Here is a 22,561-nt window from a genome sequence, read left to right on the forward strand (position 1 = left end):
AAAGTTAGTCCTGTATTTTTTATTAATTTTCCTAAAGACAGAAGCAAGCTATTCTGAATTTCCAAAATAATTCAATAGCACAGCTATTTACACATTTGGTTTAAATAGGATTTTATATATATATATATCTATGTATCTATAAAAAGATTAAGATACCTGGATTAGAAGTTACATAGCCCTATAAGTGTAGCAGAACCCTAAACAAGAGCAAAAAATAACAATTCAGAAAAACACTAGTGGTCCAGGGGTAAGCAATACCATCAATGTATTTTTAAAAGAAACTTGATTAAATAGTGGGTTTGCGTCTCCACTCAACCTTACAGCTTCATCAATTAATTTTAAAATGTAGCTTTTAATCAAACAAATTTCTTATAAGACTTTATAAAATTAGTGGAAGGCAGCAGGACTAACTTTGTCCCTTTGATCCTCCCCAATTTTCAAGAAAGGCATAGGATGGCCTATATGCACCTTACTAATTTTGGTAAAATACACTTGGAAATACACTTGGAAAAAATAGGTACTAAAAAGGACATTGTGATGGCTTTAACAAAATCAGATGTGTAATAAAGTCACATGAAGTTGACTACCAGATTCAAATGATAGTCAACTCAAACATGTGCAGGAATAAGACACCAAATTTGGAAGCAAACAGATATGCAGAAGTTTGTAGGCTTTTTCAGCTTGGTTTGCTGATGTCATTCAGTACAGTTCCTAGTCCACCAGCAGGGCAGCACCAACCTTTTGCATTATTTTTAGCAGTATCACCTCTTAATTTCAGATAGCTGCCCAGGTCTGTGGTCTCCCTTTAGCACCAAACTTGCCTTCTCTTACCCTCCTTGTCTGTTATCAAGTGATCCGTACAACAGTAGTAACAACAGTTCCTGGAATCAAGACTGTGTCAACAAAAAGCAGAATGGGGCAAGTAAGGCTACAGCAATGTAAGTGCAAGAGGGAAACATAACAGCAACAATAAAATCAAAACATGTTGTGATGATTCCAATCTTCTCTCAGTCTAGGTAGGTAGAGGGTCATCATCTCCTTTATTACATTTGCACTTGCAGCAGAGAACAAATGGGGTAGCAAGTAGAAGGAAAGGGGAGGCCACCAAAAGTAGAAGACCAAATCCTGCAAAAATGCCTACCACCTGTAAGAGAAAGGGATAGCATTGTGTCAGGGATAACATTGCCTAGATTCTGTGTCTGCTACACCACTGCATCCTCTGTGCCCATCAGAAAGACCTCAGCAAATGCCACTGACCTTATCAGGGCCAGAACTCCCCATGTGTCTACTACAGTCAGCTCCTGTGACCAGAAAATGTGAGTGAAAGCAGTGTGAATGTTCATGTCTTAATGGCTCCTGTCAGAACTGTGCCACAGAACTGTTTTATCACACAAGGTGATGCAGATGGCTATTTGACTTTTTGAGTTTTCTTATATCTCAAACGACTAATGAAGCAAATCACTACTACTTTTCTTGACCAATCTTAAATGCTAAATACTGAAATCAAGGCTACAAAAAAGACTTCCACGTTCAGGTGCTCCCTTTTTTTCTGGAGAAAGCTTCAAGAAGAATTAGTCAAGGTGTTGGTGGTGTAATCTGGGAAGAATCCCACAATGTACCACCTGCATGCAGTGAAGCTTGGGAATTTCAATCACAGATTACTAACATCATGGATTATAGGAGCACTTTGCATATGCAATGGCTTTTTGCAGTCAGACCTGAGCTCATGCTGCTGCTTCAGGGCACATGATCTGAGTGCATCTTTTTCACTTACATTTATTGACCGCCTCCTTCCCAGCATGAGCAGAGGACCATAGATTTACATAACCAGTCAGTGTGACAAAGCAGTTAATTTCTCCAGAGTTTAAATTTGGAAAATTATTTAAGAAACATTCAAGTTGAGCTTCATCACCTGAGAAAGTTTCCTATTTGCCACAGGCAACCGTAAGAGTGATGCTGCAATGATATGCAGCAACAAATAATTTAAGTGAATAATTTAGATTTATTCACATGACAGTGTCTGTGAATAATTTTGAATAATGATGGCAAAAGTGGAATGCTAATGCAATAGCAAAACCTCACAGCAGAAGGCAAAATGAAATTAGACTGCAGCACTCATTACAGATTCTTCTAGTCAGGGCTAGATACACCACTTCAATTAGCTGGCAAATATTAAATTAGCCATGGTATAGATGGGACGATGCAGTAGCACTTATGCTGGCCACGGATAATCGGGTGTGGATGATCTCGCACAGGGTTGTGGGGCTGTGCTGCCGCGGAGCGTCCGCACCCGCGGGAGATGGCGCTGTGCGACAGCGCTCCGGGCGCGCACCCACGCACCGAGCGGGACCGGCACCGCGGCTGCGGCTGCCCGGCATGGGGAGCCCCGCACTCACCGAGCGGGACCGGCACCGCGGCTGCTGCCCGGCATGGGGAGCCCCGCACTCACCGAGCGGGACCGGCACCGCGGCTGCTGCCCGGCATGGGGAGCCCCGAACTCACCGAGCGGGACCGGACCGCGGCTGCTGCCCGGCATGGGGAGCCCCGCACCCACCGAGCGGGACCGGCACCGCGGCTGCCCGGCATGGGGAGCCCCGCACTCACCGAGCGGGACCGGCACCGCGGCTGCTGCCCGGCATGGGGAGCCCCGAACTCACCGAGCGGGACCGGACCGCGGCTGCGGCTGCCCCGCCACCGGGAGCCCCCGCTGCCTCGCCCTGCCATCTTATTTCCTCCCGGCAGCAATTCCTTTTTCAGCTTCAGAGGTGGGCACGTTTCATAACCCATTCTTTTTCTTCTGGTGGTGCTGACAACGCGATGCAACTTCTAATCTTTGCACTTATTTCCCAGAAACTAAAGTTAAATTCTCATCCTTAAAAAACATGCAGCTGCAACTACTGCCATGCTGCTCTTTACAACGCAGGCTGAATGCACTGGTTGGACAGAGCCAAGCTAGAAGCGGGCAATTCAATGGACCAGACTGACTACTGGTAATTAATATAAAACATCTATTTACACTTTCCTTTCAACCTCAATATGCCATCAAAGAAATCATCAAGTTTCAGGTTTTTTGTTCTTGGGTGCTGTTTTTGTTTTTTGGGTGTGGTTTTGCATGTGTGTGGTGGGGTGCGTTGTTTATTTTTAAGTAAAACTGCCTGCTGAGTATTACTTACTTACTTTTCCTTGGTTCTTTCTCTTCTGAAGAAATTGCTGCCCTACTAGGCATCAAGCCATTTTCTCTGGCCAAAACAAATATTTTTTAAACCCACAAACAACAAACCAAAGACTCACCTCAATTTGCTTTGGATAAATCTAAGAAGAACCTTAACAACTTACTCAAAGTTAACATAAGGAAACAATTGCAGTGTTGATTTGGCTTCAGCGGGTTTAGCAGAATTACATCCTGACTAGTAGTGAATTATCACCTTCTTTCTCAACAATAAACAGATCAAACATTCCATATATCAAACATATTTGCATAAACTGCAGTGGCTTAGAAGAGATTCCAAATATCAGATTATTCACCTCATACTACAGGTTTATCAAGTAAACTTCATGTTCCCACACACCTCCTGAGCTACCATTGGCTAATCCAAGCAAAAGCCAGTCCTCAGCTCAGACACCCAGTGGTGTGGGTGAAAGGAGAAGGGTGAGATCCTTCTCCTTTTATTTCAGTTTAGCTGTTTATCCAGATTTGATGATTATTCTGTAGACTTGGGGTTTATGCTCACATGGAAAGAAATCTGTACTTCAAGAAAAGTACTTCATCTCAAAGGTAGCTTTTTCCTGGCACACAGTTAATTTAGGAAGAGATGACTCAGATACGCAGATGTCCCCCTATCTCTGAAGTGAATGTAGAGGCAGTAGATTGGACCAAGTCACACATTAGCATTTATACTGCATGCACCACAGTGCTGCAGAGAGCTCTTTTATTACTAGCATTCTTGCTGAGTCTAGCAACACTGAATCTAGACTACAAGAGGTATTCCCACACTCTCTGCAATTGTCAGTTTGAATCTGTGTTTGAAACTACTGATGAACCTTCAGGGTTATTTCTATCCAACCAACAGGAAAGAGTCAGATAGAGACCATAGCAAGATAATGTCGGTATTCAGGTTAATTCCACTCCAGTTCTGGATCCAGAGCTAAAACTGCCTTGCAGAAAGAGCTTCCTTGTAAATAATACTGACAGTGGCAACCTAGTTCATCCTCCACGTTCAGTGAGAACAATCTGGACTGGCACTGGACTGGCTCTGCAAACATACCTCTTCTGGTTCTCAGGGGCATTTTGCCAAGGAGGGCCTTCTCTAGGAGAGATAATTGCTCCACTCCAAGCTACTGCGCTCTTTATATCTGCTACAAAAATCAGTTACCATTTGGCACAGAATTTATCCTAAGGAGTTAAAATGAGGGACTATGACAGCAGTAGAATTGTAGAGAGCTTTAAAAGATCTGAGCTTTACCTGTGTCCTGTGCCAGATAACAGATGCCCTGGAGTGCCCCAGCTTGTTTCGACAAGGTCCTTTGTCATAATGTATAAGGAGAAAATCATCCTGCAAATATTAAATGAGAAGGTAGGCAATAAACAGAAGTTCTTCAAGTTACAAAACACTATAACCACACAACTTAAACCCAAGAATCACACAGGAAGATAAAAGCAAGTGGATATGGCCATGTCCAACCTTTCCAAAGTGCTTTGTTTATAGTTAGATGTCTTCACAAGCAGGTTTATTTGGCATGTGTTATAGATATATAATAAATTCTTCTCCCAAAGGGTCTTAAGCTGCATATTTAAATGCTAGCATGAAGTTTAGCAAGAGAATCCAAGAAGATAAGCTGATCACTGCAGGCATTTTACAAACATATAGCAAGAGCAAAGGAAAAATCAGTACTTGTGCTGCAGACCTCCCAAACCTGGCTCCTTTATCTAGCTGAAGAACAGAATGACAAAACAGAGTTCTGAGATATTACATCCCTATCAATTCTATCAGCCTCTCACAACCAAACAAGATAGTAGGCCTAGTTCTAAGGCAAAACTGCTTTTTTATCTCTGAGAGCATGTGAGAAGCCTGTGATTTCAGGATTGTTAGTAAAGTATTGAAATGGAACAACCACAAGATTTGAATAGTTGGGAGTAGCTCTCAGGAACCTAATTTCCTTTGCTATTGTTAACAAAGTTATAAAGTAAAACTGATGACATGGAAACAGATGTTATGTATTGTATATATTCTGATCTGTGGGCATGATAACAGGCTGATTTAAAAAAAATATAAACATATGACAGTAGCAGCTTATAGAACAATAAATTCCTGCTGTTGAGGGAACACGGTATTCTTTCTCCTATGGCAGATCTATTTCTTGTCCCACAGAATACAATGAATGGTAAACCAATTAGACTGCTAATAACCTACCACATCTAGTTTGTTAAACATCCTCAGACTAAGAGCATTGCTAGTCTTATACTGTAATGCCTTCAAGAAAGGCAACATTTAAAAGTCAGCACTGAAAAAAAAAGCAACACCCTTCTCCATGTTAGGTGCCATGTAAAGATTGTAAACAAATTACTGTCATAAGATTTTACTTTTTAATAATTATTTACTGACTCAGGCCAAATGCTAAATTCACACAGGTCAGACAAGCGAAACAGAGGATACAAATCCTATCAAATTCCCAGCACCAGCTCTGGTGAGTTGTGGCCAGAAGCTAGAGCACTATTTATTTAATTGATTAAAGAGACAGCTGGATGGCAAAGCAATGAACTTCTAAGCTTCTGAGAGCCAAGAGTGCACAGTATAGTGTACTCACATCAAGAGATTCCAGACAGTACCAGCAAAAGGCATGTTTGCAATTCTTACACATCATTTGGGCACAGCCTTCATCTCGTTCAATGTAAACTTTACACTTTGGACAGCGTTTGATCGGAGCATCATCATCTTCCATTTTGAAAACTGAACTGTGGGAGAAAGTGAGAAATTAGTAAAATGCATGACCATGTCAGTTTAGAAAATAATGTCTAAGAACTGTGTATGAAGGCAAGCCTGTATTTTTTGCTTAAAAAAAGAGAAATTACTAGAGATTCAGGAATTCAAGTGGTTTTATTATTCAGATATTATGCTGTGCACTACTTTTCAAGTATATCTTTAGGAATATGCTTAATGACTACAGTGTCTACATAAAGTTAGGATCTTTTCTTTATCATGTAAAAAACAGCTTTTTTATGTAGATATGAATAGATATTAAACAGTTTTATCCTGTAACGTACCAGATGAGCAGCAGGTAGCTCACATCTAAATATTTTGTACATCTAGATTATTTTCCTTTTCTCTCCTTTCTTTCCCAGATGAAGAAACAATCCCTTGATTGCACAATAACCCCAGACCACATTCCTTTGACTGGGGCACCAGGGACAGAGAACTTGTCTGTGCCCTCCTTGAGGACCCTGCCTAAGAGTTTCCCTCCAAATCAAGAACAATAAGGTTTTGGTGCATGTTGCTCTTTCAGTTAAACTTTGTCTCTGTTGACAGACTCCTAACAAGTCACTGTTCATGAGTTAGGGTCGCCACTGACTGTTCTTGCACAACTGTGCAAAACCACAGATATCCCCTGATATAATGGGCACAACACAGAGGAATGTTGAAACAGTGGAACAATTTTTATTTCCCTTGTGTAGCTTTCTGCTGTATGCAGGTTTTATGCTCACTAACAACTAAATGTACCTTAAATGACAAATCCTGCAGCTACTGCCATTGTAAGATGTAAGAATTACTGATGGAGAATCAACAATTTGCTGCAAAACAAGACTGATGATTGATTGATTTGCCCAATAGCAGGATAAAAAGACACACACTAATTATTAACACTAGGGGTGACTGTACTAGAAAAAAATGCTTTGTATACATAAAATGTATGTGAAACTCCTAATGTTCCTAACAGGCACATTAAGCTCCAGAGCAATGAAAAAACAATTTTTACTTTTACCTGGTGGAGTAAAAAAATTAAGCATGGAATAAAAACTAAAAGCAACCAAAACACTAAGCAAAAGTAGATAAAGTTTGTTACCTTGCCATGAAATTTAGCAACCTTCAGTTCTTGTCATGCACACACAAAAGCATGTGCCAAAGTTAGCGTATTTGATCAGGAACTCATCATGACAGCACCCTAGCTAGTCATCTGTTACAGCAAAGCTTGAAAGAAGACAAGGATGAGTAACTAAGTTCCAGGGCTTTAATGATGCCTTGGAATGCAACACAATCTTTGAAAAAGCCCAGACACAATGGTCTTTCTTATTCAATGGCTGCAGTTTGCCACCAGAGACCACTTGAAACAGAGCTTAAGATCATATGGCAAATGTGCAGCAGAAAAGATGATTGACAGGGTATCCTAAAAATCACTGTCTGGCATGATGTTAGCGACTCCCACACTGTCCAGGAGAGCAGCAGTAACAAGATCATCCCTCAAGTGAAGCTGATGAGCTGCCTGGATGTCATATTTTTCCCACTGGGGCAAAAGGCCAAAGGCTCAAGCAAGCGCTTTTGTGCTTTTCTGGGAATGCTGGCAAAGAGTGAGGCTGCCAAGAACTGTTCAGTTTTAGAATACAGCATTAAAAGAACAGAAACAACTAAGTGAAGGAAACAGCTTTAGAACAAAACATCAGGAAGATGCCTCTTTGAGTTTTTGGCTTCTAAATACTTAATCTTTCTCAATATCTTACCTTGTTTCTCCTGGAAGAAAAGAGATTGGCATGCTCTCTTGACAGCCTTGACCTGGATGCCAATTAGATTTGCAAGCAGAGCAGAACTCAATGTCACACACTTTGCACTGGACCAGCTGAGGGTCCTGTGGGCTTGATTCCTGGAGCTGGCAAACTGCCTGGCACGTAGAGGATGGACACCAAGTCCGGCATGGATCCAAAAGCACTTCTGCAAAGGGACATAAAAGAACCAAATTCAAAGGCAGATACAAGATCAGCCTTCCATAACAATGCATTTCAGCTGAGGTTGACAGGCAGGGCATTTGAAGACACAAATTTTCAAAAGGAGCTTTTTAATTTATGTGACCCACATTGATAAAAACCTGGCCTGCTTTGCAAACAGGCACCAAACCAAAGTGAGTTTCATGAATCTCAATTAATTGCACACTTTCATTCACTGAACTAAACTTGTTCTGAGAATGAGAGGTATTTTTTTCAGTTGTACTTGAAGTTAAATACAGCGTATACTATGCAGTTAAAACCACCAGAAAGTGTTTTTACAATGCCTTGCCCAGTAGGAATCTATTTCAAGTTGACCTCTATCCTAATGTAACCACATAATTAACAAGAGCATAAGATACAGTTTCATCTCTTTCTTGGATGCTCCTTACAGATAACTCATTTCATGTTTCAACGCCCAGTGAAGGCAGTAAAAATCTACCAATGATTGCAGTGGTTTCTAGGCTGGGTCCCAGCAAAACTTTACTGTCAGTTCTCTATGGTCCTGCCATTGCACATCTCCATTAGCATACAGTTCTTAATGTGTTTGTATCATTACACACATGCTCACTAATTCTGTACTAAATGCTAACCCAGGAGATAATCTTGCCTCTGTGAAAGAGGTCAGTATTCTTCTCCAGCCCCTACAATACTAGTAGTCAACTTAAACAGCAAAGCTCAAAATAGAAGTCACTCCCTCCCTTAGCTATTTAGGAATATAATACATAGCAATTTTCTTTCCTTAGTTTATTCCCAGAGTGCTGCAGTTCTGGGAATGATGCAGGCAAGAACAGAAGCAATTACTTTTTAGGTTTTGGGGTTTTTCTTTCTGATGACCAAGCAATTAACGCACAATGATACTGCAAGAACATATGCAGAGATTCTGATTTATATGATTGCTCTGGAAAAAACTCATTCTCACAGCCTTCAATGGGTAGTGTTACATGTGTTACCTCTTTCAAACTGTAGCTTCTTATACCTTTGCATGATTTCTGATGCAACCATGCACTCAATCTGTTGAAAAAAGGAAAAGAAGAAAAAAATCCAATTAGGAACAGTAATAATCTGTTAAACAGAGTATTTGACCTTTGAAGAATTAATAAAAACATATGTTGTCAACAATGAAGCTGCAACATAAAAAGCAAGACAGATTTAAACATCCTGTAAGGAAAACACCCTCTTTGCAGGAAGAGTGTACCTCATTTTCTTGCAGATGACCTCGCTTTGGGCAGGCAGCATCAGGGCAGCTGATTGCTGTTTCTAGACCTTCTTTGATTAGAAGTTCCACATACTGTTTTAGGCACTGTAAGAGAGCCAAACACTGAGTTAACTATTCTGCCAAGGTTAAATCCCTCAGTATTTTAACAGCTTTAGTCTGAAAATCTGAAGAACTCAAACTTTGAAAAAACAGGTACTACTGTGTCTGTTTTACAGCCATGAGCCACATTGATAGCTTTTGCCACATTTATACCTTTAAGTAGAAAACAGAAAGTTTATTTCCCCATCAAAATTATAGAATCATTTAGGTTGAAAAAAACTTCTAAGACCACTTAAACCAAAATTAACCAAATAGCTCTTCATCAATTTAAAATATGCAGCAAATTACAAAATAATAATGGGGGAAAGAACAAATCAAAGAGGACGCAGAGGCGGAAAAAACAATAAAACACCTCCATGATACAATTATATTAACCACACTCCAAAGAAATTTGTGTGACTGGAAGCCACAACGTATCTTAGTAAGCAGTAATTCCCCATAGACAGGCATCTGTCAAGCATGCTAGAACACAAAGGAAGTTGAGTATCTTGAAATGTATTCTTGGAAAACAACTATCTGAACTTCATGGTTAAAGAAGTAACTTTTCCACAGAGAGGAAAAATGTGAAAATTAGGACTCCCTGAAGAACTATAGTTTCCATGGGGACCAAATAATAAATATTGGTAATACTAATACTTTTCTCCCCTGGCAACCACAGCATTTTACCCAGCTCGTAACTGTAAATGTAGCCTCTGGCACAGCAGTGCACAGCACGGCTGTCAACAAAGCAGAGAAATGTATATTTTTGACCAAGGGCAAATTAAGATTAAACCTTGTCATTCTTGATGAGCAACAACTCCCCTCCACCTCCATCTTTCCTACACCAAGCTAAGAGCTAATGCTTAGGTGTCTACTGGGAAGACAGGGCAGTGATGAAGAGATGCCCTCTGCTGCTATTGTGCAGGTTCTACCAGCCCAGCACTACACAGAAAGAGCAGACAAGGCTCTGCTTCCCAGTGGATGGGGCACCCTGTGATGTTCTCACCCTGCCTGTGGGCTCAGCTGCCATAAGCAAACTGGAGACAATTAAAGAACTCTGTCCCTAACTCTGTTTGCAGATGTGTGAATAAAGAGTGAGGCTAAACCAACAGCAGAGTGAAATGAAGATATAATACCAGCTCAGCATACAGCTGTGTGGGAGGCAAGAAGGATTACACACTGCAGCAAACTGGCAAAACAAGGATTTCAGTTACCATTTCCAGACATTTGCTAAAGGTATGCAGCTGCTGACTAACCACCAGCCTAGGAAGGCAAAGGGCTGCATTGACGGTGCCAAGGCTGGTGTGCCTAACTTCAGGTCAGAGCACAAAACTGCTTCTTCCTTCACCCTGTGCAATCAAATGGCCCATCAACAAGCACCTTTCAGCCTAACCCTCAGGCACTGGCTTGTAGCTGGTAAAGTTCACACTTCAAACCTCTTCTCTTTCTCTTCTGCCTCTCCATTTGTCTACTCAGCTCCTTTCAGATACCTCTATTAACAAATTATTCTAGATTTTACCTCTCGCAGCTTGATTGTGGCAAAGACTGTACTTCCTGCCCACACAATCTCTGCTGCTCTGATCCACAGCATTTCTGGTGGCAAGTTGCCACCACCTTGATAGCATGACAAATCATTTTTGTTAGAGCTCCCTTTCTCTGTGTCTCCCACACATTAGAGAAAGCAGGTCATTTTTTTTTTTTGAGACGAAAAACAGAGATTAGATAATTGATATTTATAAAATTTTTAATTGTGCAAAGAAATCCATGTGTGACAGCCTACACATAGTCTTTGTCTTCTTCAGTAGGGGTTTAATGAGGACAACTGTTCATTTAGTAGATGGTGACTCACAGAAGGTTTCCAAGCCTTCACTCAGAGCTCTGCAGGGCAGGTGGTGGAACACTTTAGGAGAACCCGTATCACTAAGCACAACAGGCTGAGCTCTGCAACACCCAGACCCTAGGCTGTGTGCCTTGGCAAGCTGTGATTTCAGCTGTAGTGAGGTATTAGTGCTGCTATAATGACACTGCTGGCTCTTCTCTTTGCTCTCCATTTGCAGATGCCAAGTGTGGATTAAAACGAAAATGCATACATTTTTAATGCCAGCACTTAGCACTTATAGCAAGTACTTTTCAAGCTGAATGAGCTATGCTATCATTAATCATTAATGTGGCTAATTCTCCTCCTCAACCTGTTTAGGACTATTGCCAAAGCCTACTCAAATTGCTTCCCTTTCCTCTCATTTTCCAAGAAACTACACAGTTCATTCCTGTCATGAGCAGTGTCCCTGGCCTTTCCCTTCCCCTTGATGGGGCATTGGCTGCTGCCTTCTCAAAAATCAGCACAGCCAAGTGCACTTCTCATGCTTCACCTTCTGAGAAATGCCTCAAGGCTACAAAACATTGCTGGAAAATAGGTAGAGGATAAAACATGCTATCCACTCAAGACTCCCCTGAGACTTCTTGGGTAGAGAGAGAGGAACCCAAACAGTTGCAAGAGAATTTGATACACAGGGTAGCTGTGGCTTCTCTTGAGAGCAGACACAAGACATTCAACTTGTATAAGATTGGCTACAGCACCAGAAATGCAGCAGCATGCAAGCAACACAACAAAGCAGGATTAGGTATTCAATCATATACTATGAAAAATTCATTGTAAAACAATTACAAAAAAATGACAATTTTTTGCAAATTTTCTATGCAACTTGACTCAATGCTGGAAGAAATTATTTTCATAGTCCTTCCATTAAGGCAATAAAGTACTCTACAGCATGAACAAAAAATGTGGGAGCGTAGGTCACCCCAAACAACATCCAAAATGAAGTCTATTACATAACTTTTCTCAGAGAAAACAGGAGCTAAAATTAGATACCTAAGGCATGAGATTGGAGTAAGGTTACAAGAGTACACTGACATATATAAAAGCAATATGCTGAGGAACATCTTCATTATTCCTCTAATGGATGTGTGTCAGAAGAGACCAGTTAGCTCCCCTGAGCACTACTCCTGTATTGTTCCCTGTGCATGCATACTCCTTGTTCAATACATCCCTGTCTTCCTTCCATCCCTGCTGTCCTTTCTGACACATGCATAACTTTTTCTGTCACCTGGTAACCCATGAATCCTACAGGCATTTGCTGTCCCCATGACGAAGGGCAGAAGCACAACCATTTTTAGGAGCTTTGGCCCAGATCTATTCCCTCACAAAGATCAACTAAGACTCCAATTCAGCAGCAGTTTTACTATAAGCTGCCTATATAAATTGGGAGCACTTTTTTTTTCTGTTGCCTCAGAGACAGATGACTAATAAAGGAATGACTTTCTGAAGCTGCCAAGCACAGTGCAGTATTTAAAGCTCAGTAAGATGTGCTGCACTTCTAACCACTATGCATCAAGGATTGTGCCACACAGGAAGGTATGTGCTCTGACCACTCAAGTGCCATGGCTTTAGAGCTTCATATCTTTTTGTTTAATGTTATAAAGATCAACAGACCCTATATAGGAATCAAAATGCTTATTTTCTGCCTAATTTCAAAACCACAACACAATCTTGCTCTCCTGCATTTAGCTCTAACAAACCTCCATGGGCCACAGCAAAATTTTTGGATTTTCCTTTTCTTTTAGAAGAATTCCAGGAATAATCATGCTTACTTCTGATGTTGGTGCTTTGATTTATTTCTCCTGACACCAAACCCCAAATAAGCCCCATCATAATTCTAAAAAAGGAACCTTGACCTTCACTGTTTACATTGGGGGGGAACACTTATCTACCATCTACTTTGACAGAAAAAATGTGTTCACTTGGCACGTGAGGTCATTTTTCAATACAAAATGTACATTATTGAAAACATTTGGAGATGGTTTGGGAAAGTTATAACTAATTTATTTTTAAGAACATGTTATTGCTACTATAGCAGCAAACAAGGAGCAGTTTTCAAAGATGCCACTTTTATTTGAGTTAGGCAGACAAAAAGATTATCCTGCACTGTTTTCATGACAGCTGATAGGTGGAATTTGTTAAAATGTAGACTTCTGACTACACTAATGCTGTGCTGCAGGTGCTAAATCACACGGGAAATTTTTAAATCAGTCCATGGATTTGGAAAGGCGAAAAACACATGACAAGAGTGAAATATATCATCACTGCATCATTTGATTTATTTCTTAAACCTTCAAATGTATTTTAGTGCTGGCACTAGGCCATAGCCATCACCACATGAAGTGTGCACTACATGCAGAATCATCACATGCTGGTATTGGAAAACAATTTTTAAAAAACCAAAACACATGCACCAATAAAAGTGAAAAGGGGGAAAATAAAAACAAGAAATCGAGCATTTAACAAGTTCTAAAAAAGAAAGGGAATTAATTTTTTACAATTTATTTAGTAGCAATTAATATTAAAGTTAGGTAAAGGCAGTGCACAAATATTAACCTTGGAGATAACCCTGCACTTTGGGCAGACAATCACTAGGAGTTTACACTGCACTTCAGAAACACAAGGAAGGGCTGACATGCTTTCTCAACAACGGAGATTTTTTAAAGCTCAAGCTAAAAATGTTTTCAAAGAGGATAATTATTAACATGTAGACTAAATTGTTGGTCTCAAATTCTATATCATCTGCAATCCAGGATTAGATGAATATCTAAAAATATCATACATAAATACACACACACATATAATTACATAAACTTGCATTCAACCACATGAAGACTCGGGAAAAGCTGGTTGGTATTTTGTGATCCATGTTACAAGTGACATCAGGATATGTACATGCAAAGATTCCTTTGGGCATTGCATTCTAGGGTAAGAAGATTCTTCTGTATGAAGAATATGAAAGGACATTGAGTGAGAAGCACTTATTTTGTGTCTTGTAGCTAAAAATCTACAGTTTGGTCTATGGGCTGCTTTTATGCTAACAGGATACTAAGCCAAAGCTCAAAATTCATGTGATGGGGGTTACACAGATGACCAAAACTACTTCAGCATCAACTACATTTGGCAGTATTTTTATGCTGTACATACTGGGAAGTTTTCTTGACACTGCTTTGAAATGAATTCTAAGAAGGTAATATCTTTTCCTTCCATAAGACAGGGCAATACCAAGGTTATTCTGCTGCTCTGTGCAAACTTCCTAAGCTAATTCTGCAGTCAGTCTGGTGAATAGGTAGAATTTATACTCTTAGACAAACTGCCTGTAAATCTTTTGGGTAACATGATGCAATGTCCTATTTTAGGTTCAGATTAGAACAGTGCAGTGATGTAGTGTGCAATACTCACTGGGGCAGGAGGAGACAGCATGTGTGAGAGTGAGTGAATTTCTTTCACTACAAAAGAATCTGAGTGTCTGTGTCTCGGGTAAAGCCTAATACTCCTGGAAAAATAGCTCCTTTCCTTTTGTCCAAATAGCAAATTCATTCTGAATGCCATTTTCTAGAAATATTTTCCACTTAGACAAACCTGAACAATTTCAAGAAGAAAAACTCCCCTAAAACAAGCAGCCTGCATCTGAGGTGTTCTCTGAAAAAGGAAGAATGATACAGCAAGGCTAGAGCCTTCCCTATTCCTGAAAGAGATTTTAGTAGCCATATATAACGATCATATGCTACCTTTTTAAATATTTCAGTGCACACTTCTTAAAGTAAGAGGAATGCTTATCTGGTAATAGGACAAATAGGACAGAATCATAGCATAGCTGAGGTTGGGACATACCTTACAGATCCTATAGTTCCAACCGTTTTGCCATAGGCAGGGACACTTTCTACTAGACCAGGTTGCTCAGAGCTCTATCCAAACTGGCCTTGAACACTTCCAGAGATGAGGTACTCACAACTTCTCTGGGTAACCTGTCCAGTGCCTCACCACCATCATAGTAAAGAATTCCATCCTAGTATCTAAACCAACTCTCTTTCAGTTTGAAGCCATTCCCACTTGTCCAATCACTACATGCCTTTATAAATAAAGCCCCTCCAATTTTCTTGTACAGCCTCCTAGTTGGACTCCCTGTAGGAAACCCCACCATAAAGTTACCTGTCCCTGCCCTCCCTTTAATCCTGACCATAAGCTTTTGGTCGTCTCCTTAGTCCCCAAGTGTAGCTCCACAACCTCCAACTGACATATAGTGACACCTCCACTTCATTTCTTCTGCCTGCCCTTCCTAAAGAGCCTGTATCCTTCCATTCCAACACTCCAGTCATAAGAGCAATATTATTTAATCTTAGTGTTTTACAGAAAAAGAAAACTACTTACCGAGAAATTTCCATGGTATACTTACCGCACACAAGAAAACGTGTAAGAAAAGAAAAAGAACAGTAGGTTTCTCAGAGAGGGGTAAGCTTCTTTCAAATTTACTACATGGCCTTTTTGTGTAAAGCAGTTATAATCCTGCCTCAAATCTATTGTTGTTTAATAACAGGCTCAACTCAAAACCACTCTTGCACTGCAGCTCCAGAGTGAACAATTCTCCACAGCAGACCTACAGACTGGCTTTTTAATATCACCCTAATCCTACTTAGCTGACAAGAGACTTACTGGAAAATATCTATGCACACTTAATCACAGAGATCTGTTGGAGGCATATGCCTGACTGTGGGAGCAATTTTTCTTGTTTACTAGATAAACTGTCAGCTATACTGACCAAATCTGCAAGCACAAGATACATTCAACTTCCCAAACCATGTAGATCTGAGACAGATGCACATTTGACGTGTTTAATGTTTGTGGTAATACTTTGAACTTAAATAATTTCCACTTCTACAGACATCTTTTCAGAAATAATTATCTACTTGCAAAGAAATCTTCACCATTAGAACTCAAATTTTTATTAACTCTAATTTATCATCTTAAGAATAAATCACAGGAAGAACAAATTCACTTATCTTGACATGCAGTACTTCAAATCTAAAAGCAGTAACAGAGAACTGTCTTACATGTTTATCCTTTATATCCTTTGTTTTGTTACAGAGACAAAAGTTCTGCTACACAAGCATACCAACCCTTGACTCCAAGAGAAGCACCTGCAAGGTACTCCAGAGCTCTGCAACAGGGAAATACCTAAAGCCTCATGCTGTGAACAAGAAGGTACACACTGAGAGAGACTTTGGCCAGGACCAGGGAGAGATAACATCACAGCTGATACATGTTTTTCCCAAAGTGGCAAGCAGTTTGGAAGACCCCTGTTTGACAGGTTTCTCGCCTCTATCCTCCTGATACTTGGCCTATTTTAAAGATACTTTTTGTTTGAAATTGCCATGGGTAAATGCCTCTTTTCCCCACCATGCTGTCAATGTTTAAAGACTCCCTCAGCTGTTCTGTAGCCCTGTTATAGACTATTTTGCCAGTCTAAACACAGTCACATAATCTTCCCTGTGGATGATGGCCAAACAGGATGAGGGCTGGGAAAGATAAACACAACCCATGTGCTTCCATGTCTGAGGACAAACCATCTAAGCATTCTTCCCTGAGCTGTAAAAATTATTGATGTCCAAGAACCCTTGTGCTCTCAGCAGCTAGTGTAATCTTAATATGGGGACTGGCCACATCCTGGCAGGAGCAGGAACTCACCCATTGCAAATTCTGCTGTAGTTAGATTCCCCCTGTGGACAGCAGAGTAGACTTTGCTGCATTGGTTCTACCTCTGTCCAAATGCCTTCTGACAGTACACCCAAACATCACAGCAGTCCCTGGTACCTGCTTCTTAACGAATGCAAACAACAACTCACAGACAAGATGTTTATATCACCCCTTTGAGTCCAGCCTCCAAATCTTCCACAGGAGACTGCACCAACTTGAGTACAGGGAACAGCACCATTAGGCCATCAGTCAACAAATGATGAAGCAAGGCAAGAAGAAATGTATTATCAAGAAAGCAGAAAGAAGAGCCTTGATGACTACTTCAGCTTGAGAAATGTCAGGACATGGCAAACAGCCTCTGAGACACAGCAATCAATGGCTGCAGAAATCACAAGCAAAACCAAGCAAACAAAACTAAAAGCACTGGAAAAACAACTGCCTTTCTCCAGCTGAGTATCTTGAAAGAGAAGGCAACAAAATCTAACAGCTGCCCAGCCTTTGAAGTGGTGGGCTTGTTTATGCTTTTTTATATACACTTTTATGGCTGTGTACTGTAAAATTTATAAAGTTGAACAATTTCTCTTTAGAGGAATCAATATCACAGCAGCAGACAGCAAAAAATGGCCAAATGACACAAGGACAATACCTTGTGATACCCCTTCATCTTTAAATGGGTATTTCAAGTGGATGTACATGTAAACTTTTCTCATTATGAATTTTTAACCCTCCATTACCTTGCACAAACTTTTTGTTATCACCTATTTAGGGCTGCAATTGGTAAAAACACACAGCAAACTTTACAAAAATTAATTTATATTCAAATGCCAACATATTGTGGGATGAAAATCAAGTTTTCTGAAGGAAAAAAAAACACCACAAAAAATTCAGTCTTATATGCTTGAGAAAAGTTTATTCTGTTTCAGAACCAAAATAGCAATTCTGAGTGGGAGGAAAATACACCTGCAGCAAACAAAGGCCCTTCCCTTTTCACATGCAAAACCCTGTGCAAACGAAAATTAGCTACTTTTCCCAACAGCCGGATGAAGACATAATCTAATTTAGTGACATCACACAGGAGAGGAGAGCTGAAAGCTCTGGATCAATTTTCACCCAGGGTTCTGTGGTACCTACTTATTAAAGCAGGGAGTTCTGCCATCCCGCCACCTACAAGACAAGTGAGAATGCAGCCGGCCATGTGAACTGCTATGCAAACACACAGGGACCTCTAACCATGAAGCCTCTATGACACATCACGTGTCAAGATCAGTATCAGTTCTCTGCTAAGGTTGGGGTATATGAGCACAAGCAGCAAGCTCTAAGCTTTGGTGGTGGGAAACAGAAACATAGCTGCTAAGAAGGACCTTGAACTCCATAAAACCTCACAAGCCATTAGTTTTCCCCCTCCCTCCTGTCTCTAAGCAAGTGAGGCATTTCCTTTGGTTAGAGGTGAGGAACAGCCTGGTGTCAGCACAGTGCTGCCCTGCTAAGGTAGGCTTCTTTTGGCAAGCAGAAACAAGCTACACAGGAACAGGAAGGCAGCCAAGCCCACCTGTTTCATCCACATTGCTCTTGGTGTCTGCCTTGCCCTGGGGGAAGGAGAGGCTGATGCTGTCTCTGCCTCATTTGGAGTGAGGTATAACACTAAGTAAATCACTTTTTTCTGTCCTCCTACTCAGAGAAGCTCCATGCGCTTCTGGTCAAGCATGACAATGAGAAAAAAAAAAGGGTGCCTGTTACCAGTTATAGGCAGGATAATTGCCTTGCTGATCATCAGCCTGAGAGGAAGCTCAAATAGCAGAATGATTAAAATTAAGAAGATCTGTAAAACTACAATTAGGCAAATTCAGTAATCCTGTTTAAAAAGGACTAATGATAACAGAAGTCTGTCACTATCCTACTTGAGATAGAATACAAGTAACTTAATAACCAACTTAGAGGGACACCTAAAGGTCCAGGTAAGATTAACCAGCTAGCTCAAGTGCTTAAGGTAGAGCTTAGGGCAAGTATCAGAGTATGAGTATCTGCGAAGCAGTGTTAGTTTCAAACACCAAAGTTGATCCACATGTGCTGTCTGACCAAAAAGAAAGTACAAACATGAAGCAGAAAGCAGGTCTTAAGCTTAGTTTTGTTATTTTCTAACTGTTGGTGGCTCCCTCCTTCATGTACCTGACCACAGTTTCTCCTTCTATTGGAAACAAGGTAGACTACAGAGCAGTAATCAAATTTTTTCATCAAAGACAAGTTTTCTGTCATGCTTCATATGTCTTCTAAACATTTGTTTGCTTGGACAGACTTTGGTTTTAAATTTGAGTAAAGTAAGCAATGAATCCACTGGTACCAGAATGATCAGTAGTGCATATCATCCTGAAGGGAACTGAATAATCTCATGTGAGGTCAAAAGGAGCTTAGCCTGTCTTGAGTAATAGTGGCATCACTGCACTTGAGTGCAGTGATAGTGGCATTATCACTGAGACATAGTGGCATCACTGCACTTGGAACACAATGACACATCTGTGTGTGTTTTATATATATGTATAAATTATACATATTTATGTACACAGATGTACATGCAAATCCTGAACCAGAAAACATTCAAGCAACTAACTGCTTGACTTCCATGCAAGAATATCAACTTCAAAAAACCTGTTGCAACTTCAGCACAGATACAATTGGTAACACATCAAAGAAACATCCTGCTCATGAAGACGCATGTTAATTTCATCACAGATTACAAAATAATCTGAGTTTCAGACAGGAATTGGATAAAATTATCTCTTGAAATTCCCTTGAAAAAGCAAAGGCTAAGTAGTAAGTGAAAAAATTTAGTACAGCAAATAATACAAAAAAAAATAAAGAAGTGGTGTTCTCTGCTTTACTGTCTTTTTTCTTCTCTAAGTGTAAAGCTTTCTGAAGAAAACATGGAAAACTAATAACTTCTGAGGCAAGCAACTGCTAAGTGACTATCTATGTAAGATTATTAGCTATGTACTGTGTGCTATTTAAGTGGGGAAAAATTTTAATAAAAAGATATTTAGGTGTTTTGATCCAAACTTACACAAGCACACTTAAGATTGGTCCTATTGTTAACACTACTCTACTTGTTTGCCCCATGATAGTACTCAAAAAAACAAAGAAAAAGCTAACAGCAGGTTAGCTTGTTTTTCTTCTCTCTGTATTTTAGACTTACGTTTCTCTGGTACCTCAAACAATCCGACAGTGGATTTGCTTGAGGTACCAGAGAAAATACATTTTCATAACATTCCTAATGGATGAGAGATACAAGACGTGAGAGCTCACAGCATTGTCTAGGCATTAGTGATCGCAATGATAAAAACAATAATGGAGTATTGTACTAACTGGCAAAATAATACTATGGGAAATTGTAATACCTGCACCTTATCAGCAGAGGAGTGGCAGTCTGCTCAATTTAATTCATGCACAGCTCTGCCAGAAAGCAAATGGAAACAGTGTCCCCATTCTATCTTTCTGAATGGAAATGCTGTGCTACTGTACAAATGTCAGGAAGAGACAATCCTTCATGGTATCTTTACTACAGTACTTCTGTGATTATAAAGAATCAAGACTTGCAGACAGAAATATAGGATTGAAAGACCTGTACATTGATCCAAATGCTGCCAACATAGCAGTAGTACTGCACTTGAAAGATCTCTTTGTAATACATACTCATGTTGTTTCAGCTGGCTGTGATTTAGACAGAAAGGCTAGACCTAGTGGTAAAAGCTGTAGTAAAAGTAGTCCTCACACTTCTACGGACATTTCTTTTTCTTTTTTGCTCATATTCCTGGAAAGACCACTGTAAATGTACAAAAAAAAGAAGCCTGAAGAAAACTACATATTGGTCAAACAATAACAAAGCAGATATGAACTGGATCTACTGTACATAGACTCCATGCAAAATCTTGAGTCAAAAGGCTCCTCTTTTTGATGGTTTGGCCATTTACAAAGCACAGTTCATACACAGTGTCCCTGATGTTTCTGGGAATCATTGCTGAAGGAACACCAGTGGAGGATTCTGCATATATCTGTCACACTCCTCCTTAACGACTGTAAATAGGCCAAACAACCTTGCTAGACTCATGGGACTATTTTCTTTAGCAATTTATCAACCTTCAGGCTGGCCCAAAGGTAGAGATGAAGGCCTTGGGTTTCAGGTGAAGGCCTGGACTGTAACAGGTTTATAGCTGTTGCCTCTTGCATTTATTGGGATTGATTCTTAATACTTCCCTCGCCATCATCAAGGAAAGCAAGGGCAATACTATCTATTAATTCATGAGAAAGTTTTAGGACAAAAAACTTTTTCAGGGCACTGAAATGTCACTATATAAAGCTTATTAGTGGCAAACAAGAGGCAGACAAACTACAAAAATTTCTTTAAACAGGACAAAGCTGAACAAACTATTCAAGTCAACCAAATACTAGTAAAAACTGGCTTATAATTCCACCTGAACAGAGTTCAAAATGCAAACTCCATGTCATCAGTCAGATTACGATATCAGCTGCCTAGAACAGGTTATCGGTAAAGGTTACACATCTGATGTCTGTAACTGGTTATATCTGCAAAACAGCTGTAAGAGTCAGCAACCACATTCTAACCAAAAAAATCAGAAGATTGGGGATGACAGTAAATATTGAAAGGAGCAAGGTGAAGATGAAAAAATGTATTTGGTAGCCCAAGCATTCTGCTGCCATGGAAATGTTACTGAAAACTGACTGCATTCAAGCACCAGGGAGAAACACAACACTCATCTGTAAGCATTTGAAGAGAAGAGTTTTCATAAAGCCTTTTATTTTATATACTTTGGCATGCTTGAGCAACATTTCTTTCACAGTAGATCTACCTGTTCCATTGGCTGCCTCCTATATCTTCAATAACCATCAGGAAAAATGAAATCTACTATGAAAAAAATAGTATTTCCATGAAGAAAAAATGAAACCAACTAAAATCTTTGATCTTAAGTATTAAAAACATACACCAAAAAACTTTTCTGGGAAGGACTTTTTAAATTAATTTTAAAAAAGTCACCCAATCCCATGTCTGAGTCTATAATACCATATCATAAACTCTTGGGAAATTAAAGCCTGAGTATCATGTATCCCACAAGTTATATTCTTACTGATAATACTCAAATTTGTTCTCTGCTGAACCATCATTACAAGGTTTTTGGTGTAAAATTGCACCCATTGCAATATTTAATGAACTAAAATTTTAATTTAAATTCAGTATTAGGGATGGAAACTGACTAGGTAGTTTCCTCTGGTCCTAAACTAGCAATATTCATTAACTGTGATGATGATGTTCTTTGTCAAATACTACACATGTTCCCCAGTGTTTTGTATTTAACTGACAAGATTCTTGTTATTCTGGGTAGGCATTTGTACAATATGGTAATGGAAGCCTGTTTTGTGACTGTAATTACGATGCAGTGAGATTAGAATCTGTAATACATTAAATACTTCCCTAGTTACAAGTGTGTGCATGGCTATGCTGGTACCATTGAAAGGCATTTAAAGAACAATGCAATCATCAGGCACCGTCAACATAAGATCAAAACCAGAAAGACTGTGTAACTAATTTGATAACCTTCTATGACAAGGTCACCTCTCTGGAATTAAGAATTAGGCAGTGGATGCACTTTCTCTGGATTTTAGTAAAGCTTTTCAAAGTAGTAAATACTGTCCCTCTCAGCACCCTTCTGCACAAGCT

The 22,561-nt window shown here is 39.9% G+C and overlaps 1 protein-coding gene across 1 annotated transcript in view; it reads right to left on the reverse strand.

Annotated features, from left to right (window-relative positions):
* Positions 1-499: 499 nt before the first annotated feature.
* RNF144A (ring finger protein 144A) overlaps positions 500-22,561 on the reverse strand; it is a 58,347-nt gene continuing 36,285 nt past the window's right edge. The window contains exons 4-9 of the mRNA XM_054279987.1: positions 9,168-9,272; positions 8,923-8,983; positions 7,712-7,919; positions 5,806-5,953; positions 4,464-4,553; positions 500-1,144 (exon numbers count right to left, since the gene is read on the reverse strand). Coding sequence (XP_054135962.1) covers positions 1,013-1,144; positions 4,464-4,553; positions 5,806-5,953; positions 7,712-7,919; positions 8,923-8,983; positions 9,168-9,272 — 744 coding nt within the window. The 3' untranslated portion in view covers positions 500-1,012. The remainder of the gene's footprint in view (positions 1,145-4,463; positions 4,554-5,805; positions 5,954-7,711; positions 7,920-8,922; positions 8,984-9,167; positions 9,273-22,561) is intronic.

This window comes from Melozone crissalis, unplaced genomic scaffold (genome assembly GCF_028551555.1).
Source record: "Melozone crissalis strain CALT ecotype California unplaced genomic scaffold, PUWL_Pcris_2 ptg000027l_1, whole genome shotgun sequence".
Taxonomy (NCBI): Eukaryota; Metazoa; Chordata; class Aves; order Passeriformes; family Passerellidae; genus Melozone; species Melozone crissalis.